Here is an 11073-nt window from a genome sequence, read left to right as displayed (position 1 = left end):
TGGAAAGACCACTCAGAAAAAAACAAGCAAACAATTAGGCTGAGCTTCCCGACATGTACAAAACTGAGCCTAAAATTATAGTAAGAATTATACTTTTTGAATGGCATTTAAAATTGCTAATAGAAAATTAAAAAATGTGTCTTATAATTCTATGGAATTCACCCTATCGATAGTGCAAAAACCATAAATAATTAAAGAAAAAACCATAAGTTACAACAATTTAAACAATAGCCTATGCAAGAGCCGATATGTCAGCCCGCCGCACTTTTCACCAGGGATACATAAGCCGATATATCGGCCCGCCACACTAATAAGAGGGTTAATGGGCACAGGGCATGCTACAGAACTTTTTCCTATAAATGTTAATATTGTAACCTATACTGACAACATGTCGGTGATGTATTTACTTAATAAGGGTAGGGGTGTTATATTTCAAAACCCCGACATAAAGAAATTGTATGTATCTTTAATAAAGGAATTGTCACGCAACATGACCTGGCGGTACATCTTCACGGATGAGAATCCGGCCAATCGTCCGTCTCGGACCGTCCTTCCTCCCTATGCCAGATCGGCCTCCTATTTGGTGGGCGAATGGATATATAGGAGGGACGAAACCTGAGGTGGCAGTCATCTGGAACTTGTAAAGTGGAAGTGTGCCGGGATCGTTTCAAGTGCCTTGGCGGCATCCTTGAGGGTGAATTTCGGTTCTTGGACAATGAAATATTCATTATAGCTCCTGGGTTTGTTTTTGAAATGTTTGTGACTTATTTATTGACTTACCCCTTGTATATATCACAAGGATTTCACCCCAACTAACTCTGAAATTCCAAATTGTTGGTTGCACACTGCTTTGGAGAAAAGAATTTTGACATTTAGTGTAAGACGTGTGATAATCATGATGTTAGATAATTTAAAATTTCTAGGGTTGGATATCTACCTATATCTTAAGTCGGATGAACAAATCACCCAGGTATATAAGAAAATTAATTCAGTATAACATACATATACATAAATATAAATATTATATGCATACATACATATTTTATGCACATAAACAATCATGATACAATGTAAATTCAATCGAATGATCACCTTACCATAAAACCTTTGTCAGTAGTTCAATTCAATTCAATTTATTCATTCACCATAAGCATAGAATTATGCATGGCTTTGTCAATACATGTTTTACACTTCATATCAATAAAAAACATTATGCAAAATATCAAAACAATATGAAAAATACAAATACATACAATTTACAATTTTTTTGGGACTAACACATTCCAATTATAGATTTAAAATGGTATGCATTAGAAAATCACCTACCCTATAGAATGATTAACATGAAAGTAGTTTTTTCACGGCACACTTGAATTTAAAGGAACTTTTGATATTTTTAATATAAGCAGGCAATTTATTGTACACAAGTGTTCCCTGATGATCTATCCCTTTAATCGTTTTATTTACTCTGTGCTGACTTACATGGAATGCATTTTGGCTTCTCGTATTATGACTTTGAAGGTCACAATTTTTAATGAACATGTCTTGATTTTTGTTAATAAGAGACACTGTTTCAAGAATGTACATACAAGGAAGAGGTAAGATTTCTAGTTTTTCAAAAATAGGTTTACTGGGAGCTCTATTATTAGAATTAGCATTGGAGTGTTGAAAAGTACATCATTAAGAATTATGCATCATTTTACAACCTTCTACTGAACTCAAGATGTCACTTATCAAGGTAAATAAAATACACCACAGCTATGGAAATCATGTTAAAACTTAACTATGCTGTATATAATCCCAAAGTGTATAATGACATTATGTGTATGGGTCTTTCCACTTCTTATAAACTGTATTTAAAGTTCAGGATAGAAAATAATCAGGACAAATGCGTTTCTACATAATGGTTCCTCTTCTGAACAGATAATCTGTTTATTTATGCTTATTTCTTTATTTTTGTGTATTTACAAGCTATTTCCTTGGTTGTAACTGTAAGCTAATGTCAGTAGATTTTCTTTCTATTCAGATCATCATTCTCCTTTCACAAGATAGAATAATTACTTATATTACATCTCAGTTGTAAAAGAAAGGATGAATTTGAGACCACTAAATTATAATGATAATATTGCCTCAGTGGGTCGTAGTAGACCAAGAGGTAGAGTGTTGGACTGCTGACCGGATGGCTCCGGGTTCGATTCCTAGCCACTAAGCCTCTCTGGGCACCTGAAGCTACACCCAAGCTAAGTGATTTTATGGGTACCAGATCTTCCTGGGAAACCATAACCGGCACAGTATATTAAGGAACTGGCCCCCCTACCCTGATGTATGAATTTCAAATGCCTCATAGGGCTTAGTACTGGGTGATCTCTACCATAACCCATACCAAAACCGATCTTCAGATTCATTACTGTGTTTATAGTTTATTGTTACCTCTAAGGTCAAAGTATTATCATAAAACAGGTCATGGTTTACGTAGAAATAAAGTTTGAAATTAAACCCGAGGTCTGGTTTGGTAAAATAATTTTGTTTTTTTTCCAAAAGATGTTGGCTGTAGTATAAGGTTTCCTTTCATCACTATGAAGATCGTAGCATTTATCGTTTAAAATATTGCATTGGTTACACTTCGTTTACAACACTTACGCTTATTAGCAATTGTACATGAAATCCAATTATCAATGTTAAATATGCTACTTTCTATATTTATGCTGAGAAATTTAGGTTAAATCTAAGGAAACGGTGAAGTGTGATCTCAGTACGTTAAAAAATATACCTACTACAGCCTAGTACTGCTGGTTGATTCAATATTTTATGCCTGTTGTAATAGTAAGAATGTTTTCATTGACAAATAGCTTAGAGTTATACATGTAACCAAATATCTGTCGTTCATATGAACTATTTCATTGCATTTAAATGTGGACATCGGGACACCATACGTTAACCTATACTGTTTTCTCTAATCTTTATAGAATAATACATGTTTTTCTCTTTAAAAAATACAAACACACTTCGGATAATCGAGGTATATACGTATGTATATCTATGTATAGAAGTATTGAATGAAAACTTCGTGGACTAATCATTCAAACTCGACAAAATTGTAATATAACAGTTGGTAGTATGAATCAGACCAAAAAAAGTACAGTATTTGTGTATATTTCCGTAAATTGTTATACATAACGGCCGTAGAGAATGAGATAACCACACTTACATTCGATACCTAAAACTATCGTTTCTTTGGGCTAAGTTGACGACGTACTTAATTGTTTGTGTTGATTGATTGTAAACAAGGGTTGTCCTTTAATCGTTGCATTCCTATTTTTCCTCGGAAGTTTCACTTTAAAAGAGTAATGAGTCTTTGCTTAGTGTTCAAAAGAAGTTTTAGTTTCATCTTTACCATAGTTTAACCCTTAAGTCGTGTGCGGTCTGACGATTTCAGTATGAATCGTACACTTAAGTATAAACTGTGCAGATTGTGTCTGTGCGGCGGTGGACAATTTATAGATATATTCGAAGAAGATAACAAGCTGGAATTCATGGTGGAAAAGGCGATAGAGGATCTATTAAATCTAAAAGTAAGTATGGCGTTGTGTAAGCTTGTAGTTGAGGTTTTAGTTGCGTGAAATTAGTCTGTGGCTCATTTAATTAGTGATTTCGTACAAAAGAAGATGCGGAAGAATGTAGGTATGCATGTATTTGATTTGCGTGTGCAGTGTACAAAGATTTTCATGTCCAAACCTTTGTTTTACACGGTTTTTTGAGTAATGGATAAATGATGTAAATGTATGGCTGGGCGAACTGTGTTCGATTGCATTTTACAAATTTAAATTTTGTTTTTAGGTTGTCAAAGAGACCATGTACCCTTGGTTGGTATGTTCGCCTTGCTTGACAAAGTTGACTGAATTTCGTCTGTTCAAACGTCGCTGTGTTGAGTGCCAGTTTGTGTTCCAGAATCGGTTCGAAAAGGGAGATTTTTCGGAAGTGGGAGACTGGTCATCTATTCAGGAAAAGGTTTGTGTTCATTATATCATCACAGTCGGTACCGTTTGAGGTATGTACACAAAAGCATAACCATGTTTTTGTCGTGGTTTTGTTAAAGACGAAGGTTTCACAGGAGTTGAATCATGACTCGGAAACAAAAACCTCGCCTTCTCAAATCACTCGGTTGACTGATTTTCAATTAACCATCCATCGCATTTCATTCAAATCTTTTGTTCTTTTACCCATTAATGTTTATACTTTAACCGCGTGAAATGTACTCGTAAACAATTTTGATAGCGGAAGAATGTAGGTATGCTTGTATTAGGTTTGCGTTTGCATCGTACATAGATTTTTATGTCCAAATCGTTGTTTTACGCGGTTATTTAAGTTATAGATAATAATGTTTAAGTAATAGACAATGTTGGCATTTAAAAAAATAAACTATTACGCTAGAATTACGTTCTTCACAGCAAAATATCAATAAATTAAGATGTAATCATTTGTAAAATGTACTGCCATCCCTGTTATTATCTTACTATGGAAACGTCTTTGCGTAATAATGAAATTATTCTTCTCCTTGTGTCCTGACGTCTTTCTGACAAATTTGGTCCAGTTAACACTTCCAAAATGGTTATATGAGATGGTAAAGCCTTCCACCTTCTCCGTTTTTTTCCCTCCTGTTTTAATATTTAATGCTATCCCTATCTTTTTCTGGAAAACCGCATAACCTTTGTTTTATTTACATACGAGGCATGTTCTTAAAGTAAGAGCCGTTTGGTCGCAGTAAAAAATATACTCATATGAAACACATCATATTGGCTGCACTTTTAGTTAACTTACAAACCTACTTCACGTCTCTACGTAATCGCCGTTCACTTCTAAGCATTTTTCGTATCGCTCCACCGGTTTCTAATAACCCCTCTGAGCATAGAAGCTCGCCGCCTGAGAGAGTTGACTATCAATCGACAATAACGCCGTTCTTGTGTTCCTCTGCGTGGTTTCAAAACATTGTCCATCCGATCCACTGTTGTATACGACTTATTCAAGGAATACAACATTTATATGTCATCGAAATGAAAGCCTCACGAATTTTCATTGTCCGACGCAAATCTTCGGTTCAAATCGGATCAACTTGTGGCACAGATAAGTTATGTATATATATCAAGTAAGCTATGTTTTGCATATATGTAGGTCATGTTTACACAAATAGTTAATCCAATTGAAATTGTTGACCTCATGCAATTGAACAGTGCACGCGTTCTTACATTCGCCGAGGTGTAAACAAAAGGCTTTCAAACCCTGGACTTGTGATCTTTCCAAATGAGAAAAGCCTTCGGCCTTACCTTAAATGGAGTTATATGGACGTCCTGTAGTGGGTGAGGGTTTATCAGCGCGTAATTCAATCCGTGAATAGAGATTGCTAACTTGTGTGCAAGGAGAAGAGGAAGTAGTCGCCAGGTGAAAGGTCAGGGCTGTATATGCTGGGGGGCCCTAAAACTGTCTCGTCCACTGGACATTCTTTGTGCTCTTTGTGTGGTGGTCGGTTTAGCATTTTCGGTACACCCAGCTTGCACACAATTTGTGGTATCCGAGGTTTTTTCCGTGAGAAATATTGTAGACAGCATTGCGTCCGAAATGAGGAAATTGTTCAGCCAGGCCATTATTAATCGTCAATCAACGATAACATCGCAGTTTTCGTTCCACTTGCGAAACGATTTCACCGTTCAGAATACTGGTCCAGCCACTTTGGCTCTTCGTAAATGGACATTTTGTTCGTAATATTTATAATAATAAATTCACCATTGTCTCTGACCTTTCCTTCACTCTCATAACTAACTATAGGTCCATAAACCAGGGTCCATAATTCCCGATGAATTTCATTTGCAGCCGAAAATCCTTTGGCAATACAAGAATCGTATGACAGAACAACGAACTTCACAGCTGGCGGGAAGATGAACGATTGTGTCACGGACTTTGTTGTGTTTGCATGCACAGGGACAAGCAGACGACTTCTGAGACAAAACAAATGCTGCTATAGCTTCTCAATGAATCGGTAGATGGAGCTGCAGGAGTAAAACTGTGTTCTGAAGCATCAATATTTAAATATAAGCAAACGGCCCTTACTTTATGAATATGCTTCATATATGCACCATGTACAATCTAACTGATATTACTTACATATTCTCTTTTATATTAAAGCGTTGATAATTATTATTAGTATCATTTAAACTCTTATATGTTAAGATAGACAATGTCAGTTGGTATACAGGTTCCAAGTATTATTATCAAGCTTGCTCAGTGAAAAATGTTCACTTATCGCATTGACTTTTCAAAGCACTCAGCAATGCTTGCAACCCCATGGCTGACTTACAAACTAGGGCTTGGCCATCCGATCAAACTATAAATGATTTTAAATGAATTCCCCACCAACGTTCATTCCTATCTCTCCAGTTTTTCTCTTAATTCATTGCTTGAACTAATTCCTCCACTTGTAAAATTATATGTGAAATAAAATGGTCTGATAACAGACACATACCTACTTGTCACCCAGTAACCCAGTAACTTCTTAAAGCATTGTCACACCTTAAATACAGGGTTCGTCCGGAAAATAAGTGTACTGAGCTCAGGAAAAAAATTTATTGCACTTTTACATATCTTAAGCTAATATTCCTCAAAATAGGACCCTTGTGAGTCGATACAATTGTTCCAGCGGCGTTCCCATTCCTGGAACGCTCCCGCGAAGGCATCATCGGAAACCTCTGGAAGAGTCATCGTCGACCTCTTCTCTGCCCTCCACGAACATCTTGTGCCACCGAAAGATCATGTTTCTGGACATGGCTGACTCCCCGTAAGCCTGGTTAATCATACCGACAGTTTCGGTAGACGATTTCCCAAGCTTTACCGCAAATTTGATGGAATAACGCTGCTCCAAAAACTTCGGCATCGCGTTCCGTGACGTGGGTCGAGCGTGGAGGTTCGCGTTAACAGAGCTCCTCACTACACCACAGCTCAGAGCCGACTGCCTTTTTCAGCGTCGCTTGCCAACATACCCCCCTCCAATCGCAGCCCATTAGAGCGGTGCTGGGCGCGCCTGGAGCGGAGCGCCCAGCCCAGGAGTCAGTACACTTTTTTTCCGGACGAACCTGTAGTCTGAGGCATGTTCTGGTTATAAAGGACTAATTTCCTATCGTTATCACAATCTGTTCTTATTTTCTGATATATTTGATTAGTTTTTCCCAATTCTCCCTGCTTCTGTGACCATGTTTCTGTGCCGTACATAACTACCCTCCATATCAAAGTTTTTACGAGTCTTTTCTTAATATCCTTACTCAACGTCCCTCTCATCAACTCCCTCCTCCTTGTGAAAGCCCCTTTGCCGAGCGCAATTCTTCTCCTTACGTCCCTACTATGCTACCATTCTTTCCTGGGAAACCTTAAGGGGAAGGGAAAGGAACTGGCCTCCTTACCCTGATGTATGAATTTCATATGCCGTTGGGCTTAGTACTGGGTGAACCTCACCTACCCAACTGACCTTAGGGTTGATTACTTCATTTGTGGTTTTTGTATATTATTTATTATTAGGTAATCTACCGGTTAAGGTAGGTTTTGGATGGATACAACTGCCAAATAAATATTTTGTGACTCCTAACAAAACACAAAATCCAGCATCCTACTCTACATCAGGTCCCTCTTCAGCTCTGAGTACTTCCTTCCTCCCTTCATCCCCTATCCAAGACATCCCTTGCCTGTTCCTTCCCTTTCCTCGTTTGCCATTAACATTCTCCCCTCTATTACAGTCTTCAACATCCCACTGCCGGTCAATGCCCCCTTCATTCACTTTTCCTGCCTACTTAGTAATATCTCCCAACAAACCCCTCTCTTCGTCCACCATACCAAGTACTTCCTCATTTGTTTTCTTCTCTGTCCATTTCACCTTCTCCATTCTTCTCCACACCCACATATCTACAATAGCCTCCAATCTACGTCTATCCTCCTGCTTCAATGACCACGTTTCCACCCCGTACATAGCTACGCTCCATATCTAAGTTTCCTTACAAGTATTTTCTAAAATCCTTACTCAACGTCCCTCTCATCTTAACTCACTCCTCCTTGAGAAAGCCTCTTTGCCTAGCGCAAATCTTCTCCTTACGTCCCTACTACTTCGACCCTGTTGGTCCAAAATGCTACCGAGATACGTCTAAACTGTTCTACCTGCTCTAGTATAATTGCCCTCCTATTTTAATGTAAAGCTTATCCTTTTTCTTTCTAGAGAATCGCATAACCTTGGTTTTATTAATATATTGATTCTCATCCCATACCTGTCGCACTGAATTTCCAATTCACTCAGCAATGCTTGCAACCCCTCTATTGGCTGACTGACAAACTAAAGCTTGGTCATCAGTACATCTAACTGATTTTACGAATTCCCCGCCAACTTTCATTCCTACCTCCAGTTCTTCCCACACTTTGGAGATACGTAAACTGCTCTAGTTTTTGCCCCGTTATTAAAAATACGATATCTATATCTACATCTACCCCGCAAGCCGCCGCAAGGGCGTGTGGCGGGGGGTGCTAGGACACCACCCGTAATTTAGAAAAGAAAAAGAAAAAAAACCGCATGCAATAACGACAAAATCATATATAAAAAAAAAACATGGCATACATTCATGCATGAACACTTAAACCCCACTCACATGCAAACACTCAATCTACATCTTACATACACATGCACCTGAAAGTATACCTAACAGCTTTGGAGTGTTTAACTTTGCTCCGACTTGTAAATTCAATGTTTTCAATATTTTTAAAGTGACTTTGGTTTCTTGCTATTATGATTTCTGATTGTTCGGGGAAAGAATGAGTATTTGTTCCTATCTGTCTTGGAATCTATCTCCCTTAGTTTATCTTTGTGGTCTGATCTACCTAAGTAGTGTGGGGCCATTATAATTCCTTCAGTGTCATAGTTAAACTCGTTTGTTCTGAACCTTTCTAAAAGTCTTAGCCTCGCTTGTTCTCTCCGCACTTCAAGTGGTTCCCAGCCTAAATCCCCTAAGAGACCTGTCGCACTTGTGTTCTTATCATGACAATTTTTAACGAATCTAGCAGATTTTCTCTGGACTTAATCTAATTCCTTTTGCCAAATTTTCGCCCACGGATCCCAAATACTTGTGGCGATATATATATGTGGGTCGCGGTAGTCCAGTGGGTAGAGCGTTGGGCTACCGACTGGAGGGTCCCGGGTTCGATTCCCGGGCGAGGCACTCTGGGCACCTGCAGCTCCACCTAAGCTATGTGATTTTTTGGATAATACCAGATCTTCCTGGGAAACCATAACCGGCACAGGGAAAGGAACTGGCCCCCATTAATACCATGCTAATGTATGAATTTCACACGCCGTATAGGGCTTATAGTACTGGGTGAACTCTACTGTCACCCGTACCAAACCGAACTTCAGGTTGATTACTGTGTTTATGGTTTTATGTATTATCATAATGTGAATACCCGCAGGTCACAGTGAAAACGGAGGATTATGGCCTTAATGGACAAGTGGAAAGTAATGGGGATTGCAGCGGTGATGAATACCTTGAGGATCAACTCCAAAATCAGAATATTTCTGTTGAGGAAAGTGTTTATAAGGTGAGTAACAAAGAGTATGACTTCCTTTACAAGTACGAAGACTGTCCAATGTTGATTTTTGTTAATCTCATAATTCTTTGCGGCAACAGAAAGCCTCCTTAGACATTTTGGAAGGTTAAATGGCATTAAATTAAGTAATTAAGTGGTGTACGATGTCATTGATATAAGAGGACTGTGGGGAAAAGTAAGTGACCTTTGCAGGGTAATGAACTGGGAGTTGATTGTTACTATATTGACATATGCACGCAAGCAGTACTATTTGAGTTGCTGTGTTTGAAAGGCCTCATTGTCGTATACTGTACAGCAGCGAGTCAAAGCGAAGAGTCCAAAATGTCTGTCGAAATTATCTGACAGGATCCAAAACTATTGCTCACTTTAAATAAATGAAAGGACTAACTTTGTAGTTCCACACGAACGATTTATTCACACGACTCGGGTTTCAAAGTAAAACTTCATCATCAGGTGAGCTACAAAGTTAGTCCTTTCATTTATTTATAATGAATCGGTTCCATAAAGTCACGCCAGAAACCATCAATTATAATGCTCACTTCCTCGGCTATCTCTGTAACACTTAAAAGGTGATTTGCCCACACCAAATCGTTCACCGATTTGGCATGGTTGGGGTCATCATTCGAGAATCTTCATCTGTACTGAGGTTAAGCCCAATTTAAAACGACTGTACCACTCAAAAAACACTCTTGACTTCATCTCATAGCTTCGTTTACAAAGGCTTGCTGAATCATTATTCCAAATGTCTCTCCGAAGCACTTTGAAACCAAGTTTGAAACACAAAATCTCACTCCCACACACACACGCCGTTCCCCTAGCTCCTCCATTGCTGCCGTTGCGCACTGGCAACATTTAGGCCAAGATACGTACCGCTGTTGATACATAATGACGTAAACAAACGCAACACCTCTCGTTTTAGTCATCAGATGTGTCGCTAGATGGCACACTGTGTCTCGTTTCCATTCATGGAAGGGTTTGCAAAGAATAAAATCAATCCGGTCTTCTTTTTTAAATCACACACCTATGTAGGTTTTATTATTATCGATATCAAATGACTTGACTGCACCACGACTTGATATTCCTGTGGAAAATCATTTAATGGGTGTAACTAGCTCTGAAACCTTACTCTAAAAACACTCGTTAAGTTATCAATATCACCCATATTAATTGACTTTAATTAAACCGGATAATGTCTTCAATACTGGAAGAAATAAATGATATTTGAAGTTTATTAATTAAAAATTATATATATATATATATATATATATATATATATATATATATATATATATATATATATATATATATATACATATATATATATATATATATATATATATATATATATATATATATATATATATATATATATATGTGTGTGTGTGTGTGTGTGTGTATATATGTATATATGTGTGTATATATATGTATACACATATATATACACACATA

General features: G+C 37.8%; 1 protein-coding gene across 1 annotated transcript; it reads left to right on the top strand.

The window, feature by feature from the left end:
* Positions 1-3366: 3366 nt before the first annotated feature.
* LOC139693208 (uncharacterized) lies at positions 3367-9734 on the top strand. Its single transcript, XM_071591310.1, has 4 exons — positions 3367-3572; positions 3838-4008; positions 9487-9615; positions 9705-9734. Exons 1-4 carry the CDS (start codon positions 3438-3440, stop codon positions 9732-9734), a joined length of 465 nt encoding a protein of 154 aa, XP_071447411.1. The 5' UTR covers positions 3367-3437.
* The last annotated feature ends 1339 nt before the right edge of the window (positions 9735-11073 follow it).

This window comes from Hetaerina americana, unplaced genomic scaffold, assembly GCF_022747635.1.
Source record: "Hetaerina americana unplaced genomic scaffold, ioHetAmer1.1.p SCAF_45, whole genome shotgun sequence".
NCBI lineage: Eukaryota > Metazoa > Arthropoda > Insecta > Odonata > Calopterygidae > Hetaerina > Hetaerina americana.
Note: the sequence above shows the minus strand (reverse complement) of the source record. Positions and strands in the feature narration are given on the sequence as shown.